Below are 24,026 nucleotides of genomic sequence, written 5' to 3'. Positions count from 1 at the left end.
TGACTTCCGTTCTCTCTGTGTTGCAGTATTCTTTGGTACAGATGAAGTGCAGAATCATGTTCTTGCTCAGTGTACTTTTCTTTTAGTAAATTCCCTTGTAAGATTACAGCAGCTGTGCAAAATATGGTGGCTTGTAGTAACCATCTGATCTTTCATTATTTGACGCTGTACTATGAATTGGAAATAATAGCACATCACTCTTCAGTTTGTTACCCTTGCCCCATAGCACCACCAGGAAAGGAAACGTAGACAGTAGCTTGCAGGATATAATGAATTGTCAGCACCCTAGAGCATCCACCTTACCATATTGTTTTGAGGCAGCTCTTCTACAGTAAGCAGTGGAAATGAAAGTACTAAGTTGTGATTCTTGGGGGACTTTAACTGTGCAGGAATTACACATAATACAGCCTCTGTCTAATTACTTATGGGGGGTGAGACTTGAAAACACTGGGCTGACTGTGGTTGGCACTCCAAATGTAATGGAGCAAATCTACCCAAATTGGCCCATTCATGTGTCCCCTTTATTCTCTGACTTTCACTCACCATATGTCATGATTTTATACTGAATATCCCTGTAATGTTAGGTCAAATTCATTTAAGTGTTATGTGTGCATTGAGTATGGGAAGCACTATCTCACTCTGGTCATGTGCTCCTGGTTTATTTTCAGCACACTGGCTTGAATGATAATCTTCAGAATTTAACACCACTGGGATCTGGTCCAAATCACAGATTCAGAAATCATTTTGATACCAACCAAAACTGCAAAGGAATTGTTTTCCTGTTCTGGTCCAGCAGAAGCTTAATCTTGTCAGACAGTTGTTTTTACAGAACTTCCAGCTTAAATGGTGGAAATCTAACAGGATCACAAGATCTTAAGATTGCAATTTATTAGGAGTGAAATGTTAGGAGAACGGCTTGCAAGTGGTTATAATTAAAAGGGACAGAGCATAATTATAGCTGCAACTAAACAACTAGCCAGCTGAGAATGTTTTTGAGCCCATCTCCATGCCCCACTTGTAAGTGCTGCAACTAGACTCTTGCCCTTTAAGATACATGGGCTCTCGACAGTAGAGGTTATTTTAAGTGGGACTTGTAGCACTGCCTATTATGAAGGTTGCCAGACACTTCCCATTATCAGACCCTGATTTCAGTTGTTTATAACTTGCCAAACTTTAACTGTTCAGATTGGAATTTTTTGTGGTATGTGTCTGAACTTCACTGGAAAATTTCAGCCAAAATGGATCTGCTGTTTCTGAAAACGAGACTAGTGAAAAAATACATTGTTTTGCTCAAGCTAAAACATTCTTGTGACCTTTTCTTTGAATAGTCAGCACTCACTGCACAAAGAGACTGGGATGAGGAGCTGGGGGTGCAGGAGGGGCACTGAGATTGGACGAATGGGAGCCAGTGGGGAAGGAAAATGTATCTGTGACCGGCTGTGGGGGCGGGGGAGTGGAACTGGAAGCCTGGGTTGGGAAGAAAGACAGATTGGGTGAGGAGCCAGGAGGGGAGGAACTGGGAGTGACTGGACAAGGAGACTGTGGACAGAGACCTAAGGGGTTGGGGCTGGGGGGAATGGACGCGGCTGGGCAATGTGAAGGTATTGGGACTGGAATGGAGAGTTAAGAGGGGTGGGACTAGGATTTGGTGGGAAAGGAGTCTGGGCTAAGAAGCCTGTAGAGTGGAGACGGGACTCGTTAGGTGAGCAAAATGGGACTGGGATGAGAAGCAGGTGGGCGGGGGGAGAGACGGGACTGAGAGGGGGATGAGTTGAAGAAAAAGAAGGGGTTCTGCTTAGGGCAAGAATAGGCAGAAGTTTCTGTGCCCTCCCCAGAGGCTAGAATGAAACCCAAAATTCCAGAGTCTCACTATTCCTCTGATGGCAGTGTGACGGGATCCCCAGGGTGCAACCTGGACTGTGGGACTGTTGAGCCCTTCAAATCCACCAATCCGGGCTGCCTCTCACACTGTGATGCTGATGTCAAGCTACAAACCTCTGATAGGCACTGCACTTACACAGACATCCACAGGCAGGGGGACACCCAACTGTGTTACATGAATGATGTCCCGGGTACTCATGAACCATCAATAGAGAGGCTCCAGCCAATTCCCTCCAACTTCCCAGCCTTGCACCCCAGAACTGTACTGTGAAGCCTGTCCAGTGTAAGTTCATTAAGTAGTTGGTCACTCCCTCAATGTGGAATGGGCACATGCTAGTCTTTGTAAACTGATCTGAAATTTACCAAGCACTTCAACCAAAACACACTGTTTTAGATAAAATATAAAACAGGTCTATTAACTATAGAAAGATAAATTGTAAATGATTATAAGTAGCATGCATAGAGATCAGAGCTGGTTACTTAAACAAAAATAAATCCATAGTCTAAGTTCTACAAACTAAGCAGGATTTGAATCAAGCAGTGTCTCACCCTGAGAGATGATACAAGCATGTTACAGATCCTCAATAATGGACTCCATTTACAGCCTGGGACCACGCTTCCCCAGTTCAAAGTCTTAGACCTCCAGACATTCCTCCAGGTGCTGAGTTGTGGGGGGGAGAGAGACCAAGTGATGGTGTCATGTCCCCTCTTTTATATTCTTTTCCAGCTTGTTGGAAAGATCTTTTCTGTGCCTTGGAGATCAGGCAGTCCCCACTGGTTAAGCAGTCCCCATTGTATATGTGATCTCTCTGAAAAGTCTCTTGGATGGCCGTTGGGATTTCCTTTAATGGGCTATCAGCACATCTGGCTGGTCCTTTGTTGCAACTGAAAGTTTAACTGTGGGCATCAGTAACACATATAGCAATGCTTCAAAGCTTTACATACAATGATAGCACATACAATCCAACAGGATATTAATGTTCAACAGATTAAGACTTTTAAAATGATACCTCACAAGGCATACTTTGTACAAAACATATCATCATGTGACAGTGGTGAATATGGGGGTTCCAGGGTGCTACTTTGAGGTACAGAGTGTCATAGTCAGTAAATATCTGTGAACTCCTTGTTCTACAGGACTCCTGACTCATTCAGTGTACACAATGGATCCCTACGGGACTGAATCAGGGTTATGTGGTGAAGGAGACTGTGGGATCAATGCTTCAATTTTTGCAGCATTTGGAAGGTGTGTAGTGAATGAGGCAACTGATTGCAGGAAGAGAAAAGAAGGTGTCATGGTTAAGGCAGTTGAATGCTGCCCAGAAAAACTGGATTCTGTCGGTGCTTCTGCTGCAGATTTCATTTGTGATGTTGGGCAGGTCATTTAAACCAAACTTTTCACAGGTGATCGCTAATTCTATATTCCTTATTTTTTGAATGCCCAACTTGAGACTTATTTGCAGAGGTGCTAAGCACTCACAAGTGCAACTGAAGTCATTAGGAGCAGACTTCAAATCTATAAAGTGCTATATAATTCTAGGTACTGTGAAGAATCAGGTCATAGGCATCTCAGCTTGGGCACCCAAAAAACCAGTAGATATTTTGACCTTAATTTTCTATGTCTCAGCTCCCCATCTGTAAAACTGGGATAATACCATCTGCTCACCTCACAAGGGTGTTGGTTACTTCTCCTTGTTGCTTAGACAGCACAAAGGCCATCTAATGTGTTATGCACCTCCATGATGTTCTGTCCTGAGCCAAATCTGGTATGTTACAGGGTAAAATGCCTGTGAGGGGCATGTTTCTGTTGGCACTATCTAACCATCATGTTTTAGGTCTTCTGGGGAATCTTTTCCATTCTGCTTTCATTGGGTCAAAGTCAAAGATGATTCTTGCATGGAAGTTGGTAGGCATTCAGCATAGATACCACTGTAGAGAGCATGCGGTGATTGTTTAAGAGCGTGGGACCTGTTTAGTTAGAAAAAGGATCTCTTCATTTTACTTGAATTCATACCATTTGATGGTTTTGGTCATTCAAAGATGCTTCATCTGAATGGTGTACAACTGATTTTCAATCTTGATAGTGAGAGGCCATGTTTCAGTCTCGTAGGTCAGAACACTGACCACCAAACCATTTGTATCTTCATCTCTTTACTTATCAGGGCGTTTGGTTTGTGAAAGACATTCTTGATGAGGCATCCCATTACTGATGACACTTTTGTAGTGCAGCTTCCAAGTTCTTTCTTGATGTCCCATGGTACTGACGGCAGAGCGGAGGTAGGTGAAATCACTGACAATCTCAGCTGAATGGTCTTCCACTAAGATATTAGAGCCCCCAGCTTGTTCAAAGTAGCCAACCAGAAGAATTTTTCCCCAATTAATTTTTAGACTGACTTTTGCCAGTGAGCTTTCTAGGGCTTCAAGTGTCACAACTAGCCCATCTATTGATTCAGCAACTAGTGCCACGTCATCAGCAAAAATCAACATCAGGGAAGTTCTTATCATAAAGGTTTATGCCTAAAATGCATTTACTTAGTGTCTGGTCAAGTTACACAGTATGATGGTATTGGCATGTTTTGGGGTGGCAATGCATCCTTGTTGAACACCTGACCTAATTCAGAAGAAAGCGGTTTTTTCCTATTTACAAGAATGCAGCTTGAGGAGTCATCTAATAGGAAATGGAATGGTCTATGGAGCTAGTCAGGGAGGCCTGCAAGTTTCAAGAGCAGCCAAAGAGATTCCCTGTCAACAGAGTCAAACGCAGCCTGGATATCCACAAACGAAATGTGAACAGGGCACTTGAATTCTTGTGCCTTCACAATAAACTGGCACGCTTCTATGAATATTTGCTCCATTGTGGAATGTCTGGGATTGATGCCAGTTTGTTGCGGTCTTCTCTTGTTCCTTAGGATACCAGTGGGTTGGGCGCCATAAAGCTACATTTCATTAATATTTGTGAAACCGAGAGAGACTGTAGTGAAGACTGCAATTAAAAAATGCCACAAAGAAATTAATAATTCTGTCTTCAGAGGAGGGTTTGAATAGGGTTCAGTAAATAAGGCCTGGAGCCTGTGATACAGCAGGGACAGAAGGCAGCAGCAGAGTGATAGATGGGTGGTATATAAGCCCCAGGATGATCAAGGCCTTATTCCCTGTGGACTGAGGAGAGGTTACTTACAGGTTAATTAGAGCACCTGGAGCCAATTAAGGACCTGCCAGAGACCTAATAAAAAAAACCCTGTTTCAGTCACACAGGAGGAGGGAAGGAGAGCTGACTGTAGTTTGGAGGAGTGCTGTTTTGACCAGAGTATCAGAGTACATGGGGAACGGAAACCCTGCCCAGGGGGAAAGAGGGTAAGAAGCCCAAGAAGCTGAAGGGGCTGGGACCCAGAGGAAGGGGCAGACCTGGGTCCCTTCCCTGCTCCACTTCTCTCTCACACAAGGGCACTAGCAGAACCATCGATTCCCAAGAATAGAGGCAAGGGGCGGCACCCTGACCCATCACACCAAGGAAAAGCATGGTAACCACCATAATAGTGTCAGCCATTTGCCACAAGCCACACATTGAAGAATGAGGAGAAAACAAGATATTGCATAGCTGCTCATTCAATGAGCACAGTCTATTATGTACACTGGATAAGGCCAATTGGCCTGTGGAAAAAATAGTATGTGATCATGCAATTAAAGACACCGTCATAAAGCATACACATAACGGGGCCAAATTAAGGTTGCACAGGCAACCTGAATTCTGGCATTACCTGTCTTTTGAGTGCTTTACTTTGTAACCTTGATAATGCTCTTTTAACATATGCATAATACTGGTATGTATGTCAACAATATAATGTTTGCTTATTTGGACCCTCTTTCTAAAGATATAGCACTGGTAAATACATTCATTTGGATAAAAGGGGGGATCTCAGTGCTTCTTAAAAGATTTTTAAAAAGTGTTCTTCAACAATTTTTTTCAAGCTAGTCTAGGCTCCTAGGGAGGCAAGAATTTGTTCTTTTTAGTGGTGGTGATTAAGTTATGTACATTTGTATAACTTTTATGAATATCTGTAGTTTTGTTAATTGTTTTGTGACTAAAATTCACAACTTGAATGGTGCTGCAGTCCTGAGCTCATTTACTCCTGAAATACTGAACGTGCTAAAAAATAGTATGTATCTGGTATGGAAAAAACTCCCTGAAAAAAGCTATCATAGCAACATAATCTGAGCACTGGAAAATCCCAGAAAAGATCCATGCAGCTTCCGAGAGCAGGGTAGAAGATGTCGCTATTTGTGTGTAGTTATTGTAAGATGGTTCAATGTGGGGTATATACGATTATAGTGTAGAAGAAAACATTGAAACATTCACTTATTCCATAACAATTATTTTTAGGAAATAGTTTGTGCAGGAATATCTAAATGAAAGTAAACCATTTAATCATTAATATTCTTAAAAATTAAGATTTTTTGCATTCTTTTATGCCACTTTTGTAGAAATTTTACCAGTTTCCAAAATAAAAAGACTCACGGGTTAAGCTTTATATTTTGTATTGCTCTGTGGGGAGAAAAATACAAAATGAGATCTCCCATTTACTCAGTCCCAGATACTATGACCTAGTCACTTTCTCTTTTCTTTGTTTTACTCACTGACTGAAAGGATAGGCAGCCTCTACTGCTTTGTGTGATTTGTACTCAGTTTTTCTAATCAGCATTTGCCAACACTAGTAAAAGGGAACAGTTATGAAAGAGAGGCAGCAAAGTGTTAGATTTGATTCCTGTTTGGCTTATTGCTTAGTTTTGTTTTTTTCTTTCTTCCTTTAATATAAAATAGTGAGGAACATCTTGCACTGCATTCACTGTTGGTAAGCCAAGTGGACAGATATTGAGTATATGTTTGTTTGTTTGTTTGTTTGTTTTTGCCTCAGGAAGCTCACAGAGATTTCAAATGCCAGCTAAGTGTTAATTAAGACACTCTTTAATAGTTTGCAGGAAACTAAAATCTGTAGACATTACCGGCGGTAAAACCTAAGAAAAGGTTATGCTGGAGCTTTCTTTGCCTCTTCACAGTCTTGACACCTTCTTGTATTTTAAATCAAGAAGATGGTTCTGTGAATAAGATATATTATACATGCTGGATTTGTGATGAGAACCACTCTCTTCTGTAATCCTGTTATAGCGGAGACTGCCACAGTAATCCAGTAATCTTATTAAGAAGAATATTTTACAAGAAAACAAATTTGGCTTTATGGAATCGATCCTCCTATCAATACGTTGGTGAGTGATGCAGGTTCTGTAATTCCTATTAATGCAAACTTTCCTTTCCTCCCACATTATTATTTATTATTATTACAGGCACCTATTATCATGGTATCTATGCCTACAATGGGATGGGAGCTTCCCATGTGTTCAACGTGTTTTCTGATGAGTTGTTGTGTAGAAACCATTCTGTATAGCCCTAGTTAAAACATCCTGGAAACACAGGGCTTTTCTACATAGGGCTTTAATCTGCAGCTTTTTTCTCTGTGCCAGGTACCATACAGTACACAAGCCACAGTAAAAGTGTGCACATGGGACAGCATGCCCTATGTCAATGCTCACTGTTGTGTACACACAGTGGTGGTTTGCTGTAAACTGCAGGTATAGCATTCTTGGAGGTTATTCTGTGCTGAGCAGTGTGTATTCTGGGATTTTTCTCACAATGCATTGTGTGATGCACAGTGGAAGCGAGGATAGTTCAGATTTTTAAAAAATCCCATGACTCATCTGTCTCTGCCCTATGCTTCCTCTCTGGGTAGGCTAACACTATTTTCTAATTGCTGTTGGTCAGCATGCACCCAACAATATCCATGCCACTGTGCTGGCAATCTCAAGTACACAGAGGCTGCTCGGGCTGTACTTCAGCACTCAAAGATGGATCAGTTCAACTTGGGACTGTGCCTACCACACTCGTGGGCAGATGATGTGGCAGCAGCACCTTCTCCAGCAGCAACTGGTACTGAAACGTGGACAAAAAAGAAGAGGAAGACACCAAGCATACTGACCGGCACTGTGGGCTAACTTCCTGGTTTAAATAGTTGATGTGAACCAATCAGGCTGTTGCAGGGTTTTGTCACTCTGACCTCTTTGGGCAGTCCTTCCTGTGGTATATAATGCTCCAGGAATGGGTGGGTGGTGCTTCACCTGGCTCAACATGGAGGTGTTGGTTGCCTAAGACCCCCCTCCCCAACCCCAAGTTCTAGACCCGTGGATCCTTACACCAGTAAACTGTGCTGTCCAGGGGCTGCAGAACATGGCTGGGTGTTGGTTTACAGTGCTGTATTGCCTGCTGCCTTAATAGTAATATGCACTGCAATTGGGCATTGTGGCTTTGTACGCCCTCCAGGAATTGCCTCTGTATTACCATCCTTGACCATGGTAATGCTTTCCTTGGCAACTGCCAGGCTTTTCTTTGCCACTGCAACAATCTCCTTGGAATTCTCCTGATCAGGATCAGGCTGTCCCTCCATCCCCAGATGCTGCCTCCACCTCTCTGCATTTTGGGGGTGTTTTGGGACTCTGTATTGATGTCTGTAATATTTCATCACGAGTTTTCCATTTTCTCCCTTTCATATTTGCCAGACTGTCCTTGAGGGTCTGGCCAATGCAGGTGCCATAGCTGTGGAGGTACTAAAAACAAAAGACCAGCGGTTATTGTTCAAATTCTAGGGAGCCTGTGCTAAGCACTTTTTTAAATGCATGTCTAGCTTTACCGCCCTGAGATTCTTCCCAGTCTTGGGAGCACTTTGGAGACGGTAAGTGGTGTGTGCATGAGGAGGGCTGTATTAGGATTTCTGCCTGTGCAGTATATGCTGTTTGGCTTTACAGTTGTGCATCTAGGATGGTGGTGGTGGTGGGGGGGCATTGGGGAATTTTGTTCCCTGGTTGGCTTTGCAAGCTTTTTTGTGCCTTGGAGGTGCTTATTTGGTGTCGGCGGGATTAGCAGGGTGAATCTGGGGATGAGCTGGTTAGTAATCCTTCCTACATCCCCTTTAGGCTGTCCATGATGTTAATCGTGAGGCAGGGAATTAGGAGGCAGAGAATGGCCTTGTTCAAAAAGGCAAAGGTCAGACTAGCAAGATACCGTGTGAAGTTATTCCCCAAGAATAACGTCCCCCCAGAAGTGTTCCAGGAGTGGAAGGGAGTCACAAGCTCTACCGCGGGAGGGGGATGGCTGTGCAGCTATTTCTCATAATCTCTGAATCAAAATTGAGCAGATTCTCAGCCTTAGATTTTGCTTTATCTCCCCTGAAGACATGTTAAAAGTGCAGAAAAAAATAGACAGGAGTCTGTAATGATTACCTGAAGCACTTGCTGTTACCAGTCTGTAAAAATGCATGTTACAGGGCATTTACAGGGGAGCTGCAGTCTTTGTAGCGTTAAGAGCTTGCATTGCCAATGTCTACCCAATGTAAAGTGAGAACATTAGGCTAACTTCTTTTCCTGTAGCAAGTGTCTCAATATTCTTTTGAATTTTGCACAAAAGAATGTTTTCCTTATTTGAATCTGCCTTGGGAGTTGGTGGGATAGAGGCTGTGGACATATAGTGTAGCTGACAGCCATTTTGAGATGGTGAATGTGGCTTTTGAAGGGGGCGGGGGGAGGGAGGGGTGGCATTTGCCAGCAGGACTGCTGAAGGAAGGGAAAAGGAAAATAAATACATGGGCATGTTCCCTCCATTGTGTGGGCCTGAAAATAATTGGTAGCTGGGGCTTTAGCATGAGATGGAGCTGATTGCTTGGCCGGAGTAGCTGCCATTTTGGAAAGGTGTACATTGGGAAGGTGCACAAACGGACAGTATGAGTCAATGGAGGGAGGTGGGGACCTCAGACTCAGGTTTCTAGCTCATATCCACCTACAGTGGCTGCAGCTGAGCCATTGGGGCTCTTGGAACAGAAGCTAGCATGGCAGTATAACATCGTCATAATACATTGAAACATAATTATTAAATTATTACCAAAATTATATTAAAAGTTTTACATGCCGAGGTTCCCTCCATAGGATCAGCCTCCTTAGTCCTGGTCCCTGGTTGCTGCCTGGGAATCAGGCTTGCCTTTCTCTTGGTCAGCATCAGTGCCCTAAACCCCAAAGAGATCCTGGCTTTCTGGAGAGATCGCTTAACTTCCCTCTTGGTGCTCATCCTCTGATGAGTCTTGCTGCTCATTCTTGGGAGGGACAGGCAGAAAGCAGCCACCACGCTTCACAAGGTTCCTGGGTCATATGGTTCGGTAAAATCCTGTCGAGCTCCTTAAAAAATGGACAGGTTACACGTCCCCTGCCAGACTTTTTCCTGTTATCCCTCATTTTCATGTAGGTGCTCCTGAGCTGTTTGCTCTTTATCCAGCACTATTTAGCATCCTGGTCATGGCCTCTCATGGACATCTATCTATCAATGTCCACGAAAGGTCTTTATTCCAGTGGCCGGCTGCAGGAGCTTCCTGCACCGATGTGTCTCCCTAGATAGTGATGAGATCTCAGTGTGCCTCCGAGCAGCTGCTTGAGGCATGTTGTAGGGCTTCTGGAGTCTTATTGCAGATATTGTGATAAACTGGAATCCAGGAGCAAATGGAGAAAATCTGGCTGAGCGCCAGTTTATAAACTGGGGAGGGGACATCCAGTCAGTTTGACCCCAGAGAAGGGGAGGGCACACAGGTTAACAGACAGGTCAGTAATGGTCGCCCGCAAAGCAGTGTGGGGGTAGCAGCTGGAGGATTCAGCATTGTGTGCTGAATAAGATATATTATATTGCAACAGCATTGTGTGCACACGAACAATAGCCTGGACTAACTCGCTTCACAGCAGAGTTATTTCAATTTGAAAGAGGACTTCAGAGTTTGCAATAAATATGGAGTCAGTGCACTACAATGAATTGTGTCGTCTGTATGCAAGTGTTTTAAAACTGGATTAATTCCATTTAGTTCTAGAATGGCATTTAAATATTTTTATTATTATATGATTTCTTATTTACAAGCTGCCAAGGAGCTTAGGTCATTATAAACCTTAGTAATTGAGTTATCATGATCTAATGGCTTGTGTTACACTCTGTGTAGCGTGCATTTGGTTTTTGCATTAATGTGCTGTGGTGGTGTTCTGCTTCTGCTTCAGTCATCCATTTGCAATGGGATCTAGTTTCAAACATAGTGGAAGTTATGCATAGCAATGTTTCTAAAAGGCCAAGGTCTAAAAGGTCATACGAATTTGCTAAAAGGTTCTTTTCAGTGCAATAAATGAATGCTGTGGATGTTATCCTGGAAGATGCCCAGTGTGTTCAGCTCCCCGTACACTTGGAGCTAATGGTAATGAGCACCTTGCAAGATGTCCAGCGCTTTCAGGACTGGGCCATTCATTTCTTTGAGCAAACAGGAGTTAGAACACTTTTTATTAAAATGATTACTCAAGGAGGATCCTAGAGATTCCTGCTCCACCCACCACTGGTCACTCTTGTTTTCACTTCAGAAGATTTACTTCCTGCAGACTTTTTTTTCCCTTCAAGTTGTGAGTTCTCTCTAGTCTGTTCTTTAGTGGGGTTTTCATTAGGATATAAGTAACTTCCAAAACTCAGGGTGAGTAGTGTTGCTTCACCCAATCAGCTCTCACCCTGGAGGATTTTACCAGGGCAGTAGATTTCTTAGATGATGCTTGGCTGCATGTTCCAGTCAGAGCAAGTCACAGGGTAATCCTCAGATAATTATTCTTTCAATATAAATCCCTCTCTTTCTACTTCTCCTCTTAAACTATTTTTAAAAAGTCATGTCTATAACAATAACAGCCCTCACATTATAACAAGGGAGTCTTTTCCTCTTAATTGGGCAACATACTCCTTCATGCAAAATCTGTCATTGCCAGATATCCTCACTGCCCAGGCCCTGAAATGCCTGCAGGATCGTGGGCTTTGTAATTAACTGGGAAAAGAGCAGCCTCTCCTCACCACAGAGAATTCTGTACATAGCTGTAAAAATAAACTCAATGTAGAGGAAGGTGTTTCTGTCACAGGAAAGGAAGGATTCTTTGATTGCAGAATTGACTAAAGATGAAGAAAGGAGAAGGCTGACTGCTTGATTGCATACAAACAGGGATTGCTCATAATTGTCTTCTAATCAAGTCTTAAATAATGTTAAAAAAACAAACAATAAATGTATGTGATAAGCACGCACTTTTGAAAAGCGGGTTAAGTCACACAGTCCTGATGTACAGTATAACATACTGTAAGCAAGTGCATTGCAATGGAGCTTAAAAAGAAAGCAGCACTGACAGCACAAAGTGGGGTTAGAAAATAATGATGTACAGCTAATATAATTTCAGATGGTAAAAGAACATTGAGCTAAAACAGAAGGCAGGAGAAATCTCAAACATACAGGCAAGTAGACACAGAGCATCTATCACGGTATAGTTATTATGCCAAATTTCACGAAAGCTTATGCTCAAATAAATTGGTTAATCGCTAAGGTGCCACAAGTACTCCTTTTCCTTTTGCGGATACAGACTAACACGGCTGCTCCTCTGAAACCTGACAAAATGAACTGTTATAGTACAGTCTACATTCTAAAATGCTAGTGCCATGTTTGTGCATGTTCACAGAATTATGACATTTTCCACTTTTTTCTGAATTAAGTTAAAAGCTGGCTGTCTTGTTGTTTATGCAATTTCATTAAGTAATGTTGAAGCTGACTAATGACTTACTTCTAGAGTGTGACATGTTGAGGCCTGATGCGCCCGCTGTATGTGATTTTTCCAGAATAGGGGCTGGGAAATGTACATTTTCATTCATCAGGTTTCTTCTAGTAGTTTTCTATCAGGGTGTTAGGTTTTGTTGTTCCTCTCAGCCACCACAGAAATGGAAGGAAGATCAGATCCAGCCATTATCTTAATTCCCCACTGAAAGATAAAGAAATACATCCAATTCCCCAAAATCCCACCTGATGTTTGTGGGAGTCAGGAGAGGCAAGTGTCATCCATGAGCAGGCTCTGTTTCTTCTCATTGGCACTAGGCCCCATTGCTAAAAGTTTCTGCAAAGCTGCTTCCCTCTGGCTTCTCCCCTCAGGGATTTCACAGTGTGGACGGGAGGCCTTGATCCTGCACCTTGATTTCAGTGGCAGAGTTCCCATTGGCTTCAGTGGTGCAGGATCAGATCCTTAGGAAAGATGCTGTAACCAGGTCAATTCCTGTTAAAACTGCCTTGCTCCCAGGGACACTACAGAGGGCAAAGGGGCTTCTCTGATGTTAGGGGAAAAGTGGAGCATGGTGCAGAGTTGGCACTTGCCCCTTCCCCCCCATGCCACATCCTCTGGGTTATGCTACCCTGTACTTGTCAGAGGGCAGCATGGACCCTTTAAGCATTAATATGGAATAAACAGATATTTTTTCCCAAGCCATATGTGAATGGCATCTCCCTTTATTTTTGGAGATGTTTAAACAGGTGTGCAATGCAGATATTGGGAGGTCAGCAGTATCTGTGACCCACAGCAGTGAAAATCTTTCTTGAGCCTTTATAAAACAAAAGAGGGGAAAGAAATTATTTGTACTGACAAAATGTGACTACAGACAGGATGTGATGTAGACATTTATAGAAGAAATTATATCAACCAATAGATAACCAGGAGCTTTACCTTCAGTTAATGCAGTGGCTAGTGTGGTACTAATGATAATAAAAGAAAAAGACATTTACTGCATGGTAGTATTTATCTTTACCATGGTATTTTTGTTTTTTTCTAACTTAGAATTGGAAATAACAACAATACTTCACCTTATAAAGTTCTTTTTATGCATAGATCTTTTCAAGTGCTTTTCAAGTGATGCAAAGTGCTTTTCAAGGGAAGAGAAAATAACATCCTCATTTCTCAGATGGAGAAACTAAGGTATTAAGAGATGAAGTGACTTAGTTAATGTCACACACCATGCCAGTGGCAGAATCAGGCATAGAATCCAGTTCTTCTGGCTCCAACTACAGTGTCCTATTCACTGGACTGTGCTGTCACCCAAAGCCACAGTAAATTTAACTACTGGTAGAGACAAAAGTTCAGTTTTTCATCATGTCTGCCATGTATAAAGCATGAACATCATATCCTTTCTGCCTTGGCAAATTAACTCACTTTCCTTTAGTGAGATTTCTACTCTTTCAGCTTTCCCAGTGCCTACAAAACCAAAACTGCTCCTGGCTTTGGATATTGATATACTGCCACAACCTGCTATCATGCCACCCCGCAGAGACTGAATACTATTATTGTAAACAAGCACAAAAAACAAACAAACAAAAAAACCCCACACCTGTAAGAGGAGCAGATCTAAAGCAACACCTACAGAAGAAATAGCCTTTATAAATAATCTCAGAGTGGAGATTACAAGTAACAAGTAGATGTCATTTATCAGAAGTTTCTTTGGTGGTGCATTATATTTTATTATGGTGCACAATTCAGAAAAAAATACATTGAACTTTTGCACACTGTCATATTTTTGTCTGAATCAAGACTTTAGTATTAGCCATGTAGTCTATTTATTAGCCTTTAACATACCATTACTGGTTATGTTCTCCACTGTTCTTGTCTGGTGTATATTTCTCTACAGATACAGGATATAGTTGTGAAAAATGTATTTTATGTGCATACTATATATTTCTAAAGATACATGTGCCAGCCAATACCCTGTTAATGGTATGAACTTTAATTTCACAGATGAAAGAACTTGGTGTCATTGTGTACAACTGCAGCTGCCTCGTCCTAGATTTACAAAGGATATTTGCCTTGTATAGCTCATTAAAATACAAGAATAAAGTGCCTCCAAGTTGGTCTAAGAGATTGTATGGGGTGTATGATACCCAAAATAAACTGATGCTGCAGCTGAATGAGACAAAATCAGAAGTCTTTGTGTCGGTGAGTTCTTAAGAGAATATCTGTTCTTTGCCTGTTTCAGGGGGAGGGGGGGGCAGTATTATGTAACACTCGAGTTTTATTGGGACCCAGAAATTTGGCTTCAGTTGAACCTTCTATTACAACATTGTCTTTACTGCGTAACTGAATAGAGACATTGGGTTAGTCTGATGTTTAATACCATACATGTAAAATATCACATGTCTTTTCACACACACAAAAAGACAGAACACATGTTTACAGAACATGTGAATAACTACCATGATACTGCTTACTGCCTGACAACAGCTCACTTCTGAAAGAGTCGTCTCTACGCGTGCTCCAGCACTCTTGTGTACCCAATGTTCTCTACGTATAACCTTTCCGCTTTTAGGTTTTTAACACCCTGGAAGCATTCCTATTCAGGAAAGCACTTAAGTCCTTGAGAAATAATGGAACTTAAGCACATGCTCAAGTATTTCTCTGAAATGTGGCCTAACAAGAATATACATACCAGGACTTTTCATTAACCAAGAGAAGCTGTTGAAATTGAGAGTCATGGCAGTGACTGAAACTGAGCTACAGAAAAAGTACCATAGTTATCAACTGTGCACGGGAAATCGTTGGTTGCTGACAGACTGGATCACTTTCTCCTCAGGGGAGAAAATAACCATTTCAATAGGTTTATTGTTTGCGGGGAAAATCTGTAACCAAATGTGGAGAAATCCATACTTTTTTCCCCACTTTTCACATTACACGGACGCAAAGAATAGTAAAGTCACTCTGATTTTCATGACATTTTAACTACATGTGGAGCACTGTCATGAATGTAGAGCATTGAAAATTAATTTTTGTATTATTACTCTTTCCTTGCACTGTAATTCTCAATATTGTTTCTTAAAGGCAAGGAACAACAGGAGAGCCCTCATGTCGCTAACTTATTATCTGTACGTTTCAGCTTAGCAAAGAATTTGTAGCTAAATGGATTAACTTTGAATCTAATATTTTAATTATAGCTAGTCCAAATCCTGTTACATTTTTGCTAAAATTAGAGCCCAGTATCTGTTTTTTGCAATGTGACTTTTGGTTGATTAATTATCATAATCATCTTATTAACGTAGCACTTCTTCTACATCCCCATGAATGCATTCAGAGTGCTATATAACAACAGAAACTTTTATTTGTAGATCATTTAAACATCTCCAACATCGAAACACCTAAAACTGGTTGAGAATGCCCAGTACGAATAGGAGAGGAGGGGAAAGGGATAGGAGAAAGTTAAAAGACCCAGCATATTAAAAAGCTGTTTTTAATGGGGAGAAATGGACTGAGATGGAAGAATAGAATGCACTCTTAGACTCCCCACAGCAAAGGCATGATTCCCTGTCCACCTAATGTGCAATGGTTGAATCCCTGAAAGGTAGCTGGTATGTGAGCGCATATACCTATTGAGAAGATGCTCAAGGAAGATCTCAAACAGAGCCAGGGCCAACGCCATTAAGGACTTTAAAAACACCACCACCAAGTTAGTCAGTCGGAGACTTTATAAGCAGATGTAGTGTGGGTGTAATACGATTTTAGTTGTTCAAACCAATTTTCAAACCTGCTGCCCCATTCTGAACAAATGGTGAGTCCTGGTGAAATCCTTTCTTGGAGGAGAATACAGTAATGAGCCAGTAGTCACAGAGAATGTATTGCTATTACGAGGTTCTCATAGGGCAAAGAATGACACACCCTGAGCAAGTGGAGTGTGGAGGGAAAGATACCTTTCATACCACATTTAGCATGGTCGTGAGTGAAAGTGAAGCCAAGTATTTCCAAACAAGTCCTCTTGATAAATGCATGCATGAAAGAAGAGAGCACATCCTCATGCTGCAATCCTTAACCTACCAGCGACTCTCCCCTCTCCCACGAGCGAATCCACTCCAACGCGCCCAGCTGCCGTATCATACCAGCGTTTCTCCTGGGTGGAGACTAAACATGTAGGGCCTATAGGACAATTATATATCACCAGCTAACTGTCCTCAGTTTTGAAATGACCTCTGCAAGAGGCCTTATATACACTGAAGAAAATGGGAGCTAGGATAGACCTACAATGGATATTGCACTTCAGTTTTCTCAGTGAGACCCCATAATTGATACTGATTGATACTTACCATCTAGTTTTGACTTGAACCATGGAAGGGTAGTTCTACACCACCTCACCTTCCTTCCCTCCCCCATCCACTGTGCTGCACTTTCTCCTGATAAATCTTCTTTTCTTCATGTTTGCTTTTTTTCCTATACCACAATGTTGTCCAGGAAGTGGGAATGAGAAGGAAAGAAAGATGCGGTTTCCAGAATCAGATTCTTCCCTTCTTGAAAACAGGATTTTCAATATATCATTTCTCGCACCAAGCATCTCAAGGTCTAAGAAAGGAACTGCAGAAGTATTCTATAGCCCGTTGAAAGGACACAGAGAAGTTATGCTATTAGTGTCTAGTTATCCAAGATGGAATTTGGCCAGGGCAGCAATCCTAATCCTGGGGGGAAAAAATGCCCTGGGATCTTTAATGACCACAGTTGGTCAGAAATTTATTTGTATGTCTCTCCTGTAATCATGTTAACAATGTCATAATGGACAGTTTGCATTTCGTATCTGTGCACAGACATGAATGTTAGTGATAGTTTTACAATGGTTTTTTTGCAACGGTGCCAATGATGGGACTATAGGAAGTCCAACATATACCCTTTCCTGTGGAAAATAAACATGGTAGACAAGGCTATTACCTTTACTCTCCCAATTTACGCTGGACTCAAAATGCCTCTGGATCAACAATAGTTATCAAACTGCTTACAAGAGAGATTGCAGCAGCTCTGGATTCTGTAGCTAGTTTGTCTTTTTGCTGTTAACTTGTACCCCTGAGCATTTCTAGAGAGAAAATAGTCGGTTATCTTTGGAGTAAATCAAATTGTGTATACAATATCCTGAGAAAACAGATTCAGATAATAGAAATAAATCACCTAAGTGATATTTTTTTATTTTTTACCTTGCTTCGTGAATCTAAATTCATTGTCTTAAAAATTCTTCTCTTCCAGTCTTTCTTGCTGTGTAAGATGTGAACATCACAGTAAATCAATGATTCTCCATTCAGGAATCCTCATGGTACAGTTGCTTAGCAACAGTACAGTCTTCCTGAGTGGCTGAGAGAGACAAAAGAAAATGCAGTTGCTTTTTTTGAGGATTCGGGGCTCAGTCCTGGGAGAGCATGGATACTCTGAACTGCCAATGATTTTAATTACCCTACTATGTATTTTTTTATTATTAAAATAACACTTAGGAACACCAATCAAGGATCAGGGCCCCATTGTGCTTGTTACTGTACTGACAAATAAAGAAGAAAGACACTGTACCAGACAGACCACAGTAGATTAGTTGTCAGGATGCAACATGTGGACAAAGCAGACAAAGAGAGTGGGGGAAGGTAGGAAGATGAGGTAACAAAATAAAGAGTTTAGCATGTTCCCCACTTGTCTAAGCAATGCCTGATGATTTGTAGACAACATGAATGAGGGAGGTTTTAAAGGTTAGACCCTTGTTAGACCTTTCACCAACGGTGATTTTCTTAGCAATGTGTTACCTGGCATGAAACAGTAAACAGGTTAAGGTCATAAACACTAATTCATAACATTGATGAATGATGTGCCCTGTTAGTGTTGTGGCCAGGATACATCTACTACTTTGTAATGTAACCAGTACTGTGAATCTTTAAAGCATAATCCTGTGATGTGTCATGTAACACCTTCCTCTCAAGTAGAGCTACTTTGATAGAAATGGCTATTTTCACGATTGACCCCTTTGAAAATCTTTCTATAGAGCTATAATTCTGTGTAATGCTCAAACCGCATTTAGGTATCTGATTCCCCCTTTGCACCTTTGAAATTACAGCTGTGTAGTTTAACATACCAGTGATTAATATTCTCCACTAAATTTTGTAATTTTATTTGCAAATCTCACCTCGAGATGACAAAGAAACACTTCTCCTTTTACTTTAAGTGTAACATTTGACCTTTTGTCTTCACAGAATTCTCCCAAACTCTTTTGTCCAAAAGACAGAGTCTTGGATATTGAAGCTATCTACAATGTTATAGATGATGCCAAACAGTTTGTTTATATAGCTGTCATGGATTACCTCCCTATTGTCTTTGACACAAATGCTAAAAGGTTAGTGAGTGTCCACAATGTATTTAGCACATTGCTGCAATGAGAGAAAGCTCTTGCTGGTGAAAATAAATCAGCAGGCATTTAGTTACTCGTTATGGATCAATTTCTTAGGGCCCAATTCTGCTCTCACTGAAATCAATGAGAGTTCTACCATTGACTTAACTGGGAGCAGAATTGGGACCTAAGACGGAATTTCCAAGTTCTGGGTTCTAAGCTGTGGATCACCCTATTGAAGGAGATCAGAATGTGTCTAGTCTAAGCTAGTCACAGCCAGCATGGATTCACCAAGGGAAGGTCATGCCTGACTAATCTAATCGCCTTTTACGATGAGATTACTGGTTCTGTGGATGAAGGGAAAGCAGTGGATGTATTGTTTCTTGACTTTAGCAAAGCTTTTGACACAGTCTCCCATAGTATTCTTGTCAGCAAGTTAAAGAAGTATGGGCTGGATGAATGCACTATAAGGTGGGTAGAAAGCTGGCTAGATTGTCGGGCTCAACGGGTAGTGATCAATGGCTCCATGTCTAGTTGGCAGCCGGTATCAAGTGGAGTGCCCCAAGGGTCGGTCCTGGGGCCGGTTTTATTCAATATCTTCATAAATGATCTGGAGGATGGTGTGGATTGCACTCTCAGCAAATTTGCGGATGATACTAAACTGGGAGGAGTGGTAGATACGCTGGAGGGGAGGGATAGGATACAGAAGGACCTAGACCAATTGGAAGATTGGGCCAAAAGGAATCTGATGAGGTTCAATAAGGATAAGTGCAGGGTCCTGCACTTAGGACGGAAGAACCCAATGCACAGCTACAGACTAGGGACCGAATGGCTAGGCAGCAGTTCTGCGGAAAAGGACCTAGGGGTGACAGTGGACGAGAAGCTGGATATGAGTCAGCAGTGTGCCCTTGTTGCCAAGAAGGCCAATGGCATTTTGGGATGTATAAGTAGGGGCATAGCGAGCAGATCGAGGGACGTGATCATTCCCCTCTATTCGACATTGGTGAGGCCTCATCTGGAGTACTGTGTCCAGTTTTGGGCCCCACACTTCAAGAAGGATGTGGATAAATTGGAGAGAGTCCAGCGAAGGGCAACAAAAATGATTAGGGGACTGGAACACATGAGTTATGAGGAGAGGCTGAGGGAGCTGGGATTGTTTAGCCTGCAGAAGAGAAGAATGAGGGGGGATTTGATAGCTGCTTTCAACTACCTGAAAGGGGGTTCCAAAGAGGATGGCTCTAGACTGTTCTCAATGGTAGCAGATGACAGAACGAGGAGTAATGGTCTCAAGTTGCAGTGGGGGAGGTTTAGATTGGATATTAGGAAAAACTTTTTCACTAAGAGGGTGGTGAAACACTGGAATGCGTTACCTAGGGAGGTGGTAGAATCTCCTTCCTTAGAGGTTTTTAAGGTCAGGCTTGACAAAGCCCTGGCTGGGATGATTTAACTGGGAATTGGTCCTGCTTTGAGCAGGGGGTTGGACTAGATGACCTTCTGGGGTCCCTTCCAACCCTGATATTCTATGATTCTATAGTCTGACCATCTATGAGTGACGTGACAGATCCAGGAAAACAACAGTAGAACTCACTTTTGTTTCCTATGTTACTGTATTCAGCACCTAGATACAATGGCTATTGGCACTTTATGAATACCAGATAGTGTCTGTGTGTATGAAAGAGAGAGAACATATTGAAGGAACTAATACACAGTATGGAAACTGTCATAATTTTATTTTAAAAAACAGACCTTTTTAAACTCAGCACAGATTGCACTTCCACCAATATTACATTATAGCTAGCTCATAGCAAAAAAAGTCAAAAAAGTTTATGCACAATGTATTTATGGCCTAGATTTACAAAAGTGCTCAGGACCTACAACTGGAGCCAAATCTTAATAAAATTATTCAGCTTCCCCTCCCCTCAGTTGGAGCTGAATAAGTGGCTAAATTGAGAACTACCAAGTATCCAGTAGCTCCCATTGCACTCAGAGGAAGGTGCTGGGAGCTGAACCTTTTGGATATCTGGCCACTTAAATCAGGCGCCTTAATGATGGTTGCTGGCTCTTTTGAAAATCTGTATTTATGCCTTTTTCACCCTTGCATAATTGAAAAAAAGAGGGGGTTATGTGTAACCCTTCCAAAACCTGAGACCAGATGTGAGACCTTTGAGACCCACAAGAACATTTTTGGAGAAAGTTACTGTCTAAAGCTATACTAGTGGTTTAAAATGGAATAGATCTTTTGTAACTTTAATTGTAGTGTTGCTCTGTTAGGGAGGAGGCAAGGATTTTCCCCACTCTATAGAGGAACCAGCTGATCTGTGCCCCTATCCTGATTAATTCAAAGATCCATGTGGCTTGAGGCATAGGACCACCTACACAGAGAGGTCCCTTGCAGTTTTATTGGCAGCATGGCTTTAAACTTAATGCACTGCCATAGCTTCCCCATTGGCATTATCCCCCCAGCCTCCCAATAAAGGAGTTTCTTTGGCAATCTCCCTAGATTGATGGTAGAAGGGAGCTGCACATCTCCCTTGGGTTTCTTGCCAGAATCTCTCACTTCTGGCCTGCTCCCTCTCCAGGAGTGGGATCTCTAGACCCATGTTGAGTGCTCTGGGCCAAGGACCGTAGGAATAGTGCCACAGAGACAGCTGTCACATTGGGGTAAGAATTCACCAACTCCCCAGGAATTGGACAGTGACGGTGGGGGAGAGACCGAGTCCTCATGTGAGCAAACTCCCGTCCCACCCAAAGAATATAGGGACCCTGCTCTTGGGTATCTCTCTTCCTCTTTTTCCTCCCTTCCCCCCGGCAGGAACTTCTTGAGGTTATTATAATCCTAGGCCTGAGATCCCAGAATGGGAGAGAGGCTGACAATCAGGGCTTTAAAAAGTAAGGAGTTGGCAGCTCCTTCTGCTTAAAACTGAGAGGAGTTCTTGTTCTCTCCCTGGCTTGGGTAAGCAGTGCATTCTGATAGCTCACCCTCTTCTTTGGAATTGCACTTCCTATTCCAATCTACTTTAACACTGTTGATGACGTGCATCACTCCACTGGGTGTGGGGGGACTAGAAGTTCATTTTGAATGAGTCTTTGCATCTACAGGGGCAGCTCTGCAACCACCCACCCAGGGAGAGATTGGGCATACTAACTCACACAGGCCAGTAGGGCCTCACTGCCCCCAGGATTGGTTGGTTTTGTGTGAAGCAGGGTGATAGAGTGGTAAGGGTCTAGCACAACTTCCTGCCACCTCAGTTTGATTCCTTAGACTGCAGACAAATGCTGTTCATGTTTTGTTTAGTTGTATTTAGTTTTCCCTAGTGGGGCTAGGTCTGCCTGGGTAAAAATCTAATTGATTGCTTTTTACCTGAATGTATTGTGTGCTTTCTCCACAGGTACTGGCCGTATTTGGATGGGAAGATAAGAGAAGCATTAGTATTACGAAGCATTAAAGTCCGGCTCCTCATAAGTTTCTCAAAAGACACAGATCCCCTTACGTTTAACTTTGTTTCATCTCTTAAAGCCATTTGTATTGAGGTTCCCAGCTGTAGTTTAAAAGTTGTAAGTATACACCATATTGGTTCAGAATGAGTCTAAGATGTTTTCAGTGCACAAAAATAAATACTAACTATAAGTATATTAAGATTATCTATGTTGCTGTGGAAACCTTAACATTTCATTGAAAACCACAAGAAATGCATAATTTTGGGCCAAATTTAGCCCTGGTGTACACACAACTCTTGACTTACTGCAATAGACTTTAATGAACTAGTAGCAAGGGTAAATGCATCATTAACCCCAATTCAGTCCCCTTTTGCAAGTGAAATATTTTGTAGTATCCTGCACACTGTTCACTGTAATTTAAGATCAATGTGGCCAAGTTACTAGATAGATTTCAGTGATGTGTTACACACCCTTACAAGTTTGAATTTGGTCCGCTTTTGTAACAATTCCTTTCATTTTACTGTATTGACTCCTGAATGCTCTTCAGTTTTGGTAACAATTGTGCAGAATTTGGATCTCACATGGCAGTGGTAACAACATACATGCTATAATCATATAATGCACGTTCTTGGGGACAGGGACTCTCTCTGTTATTTGTTTGTACAGTGGCACTGTTCTGCTAAGCCAAAGTGAGGAAGATAGTAATATTTATCACTTACATAGTGTGGTGTTTTTAATCTTCCGGAACTTTACAAACACTAACTAGTCCTAACACTCCCCCCGTGAGGTAAATCAGTATTATTCCCATTTTATACATATCAAAACCGAGGAAGAAAAGTTAAATGACTGTCCCATGACTCGGTGTGTCACAGCCATGGTTAGGATTCAGGAGATCCGGGCTCCCAGTCCTGTGTTCAGAACACTAAATCTGGTCTCTCCTGGAGAAACGGAACCAAGTGAGTCACAGTTTTACGTCTTGTTTAAATTGAAGAGAATGTGCCATCACTGGACTGCTTATATGATTGTGGAATAAAGTGATCTGACTGTCAAATACACTAGCACCTTCTTCCTCTTTATCACAGTAAATAAAATAAATGCAGATTTTACATGGACATTATGCAGTTCATTCAAAGTTCTGAACGCAGAACTATTACTTGGCCACATTGCACATGCAGTGTATAAAGAAGTATTTAACACCACATGTGCTGCACTTCACAGTAGTGGGTAGAGTTATGATTGTTGTTGCATTAAATTTGACATAATTATTAATGAATTAAGATATTTATGAAATTCAGTGAACGATACTGGAAGTAAAAGAACAGTCCTCTCTGAGGCACCCATCCCATTTGAGAAAAATTGTCTGCTGAAGTTCTGATTTTTTTTTTCAGTAATTCACATAAGATGGTTATTGTTAATTGGACTAATAGCTGATATGGAAGCTGGTTACGTACATCACTGAATGTATGTACTTTTGCACTCAGTAAATAAAGCCAACCAATACTAGATCCATTTTCCCTGTGAGGTCTGAATATACCAGTGTCAGACTTGATACGTTTTGGGCACAGTTAGCACAGCTCCCATTATTTTGAATTCCCCTTAAACCATAGGGACAAGTTACCCCTGAGTTTTAAACATGCAGAAG

General features: G+C 41.8%; 1 protein-coding gene across 6 annotated transcripts in view; it reads left to right on the top strand.

Annotated features, from left to right (window-relative positions):
- PLD5 (phospholipase D family member 5) overlaps window positions 1-24,026 on the top strand; it is a 237,201-nt gene that overhangs the window by 200,812 nt on the left and 12,363 nt on the right. For all 6 annotated transcript variants that reach the window (XM_084624900.1, XM_084624899.1, XM_084624903.1 and 3 more), the window contains 3 exons: window positions 14,575-14,772; window positions 18,813-18,952; window positions 22,336-22,501. In XM_084624900.1, the coding sequence (XP_084481026.1) occupies window positions 14,575-14,772; window positions 18,813-18,952; window positions 22,336-22,501 (504 nt within the window). The remainder of the gene's footprint in view (window positions 1-14,574; window positions 14,773-18,812; window positions 18,953-22,335; window positions 22,502-24,026) is intronic.

Source organism: Lepidochelys olivacea (genome assembly GCF_965140295.1).
Source record: "Lepidochelys olivacea isolate rLepOli2 genome assembly, chromosome: 3".
Lineage (NCBI taxonomy): Eukaryota > Metazoa > Chordata > Testudines > Cheloniidae > Lepidochelys > Lepidochelys olivacea.
The sequence above is the reverse complement of the archived record's forward strand: the minus strand, read 5'-3'. Positions and strand labels throughout refer to the sequence as shown.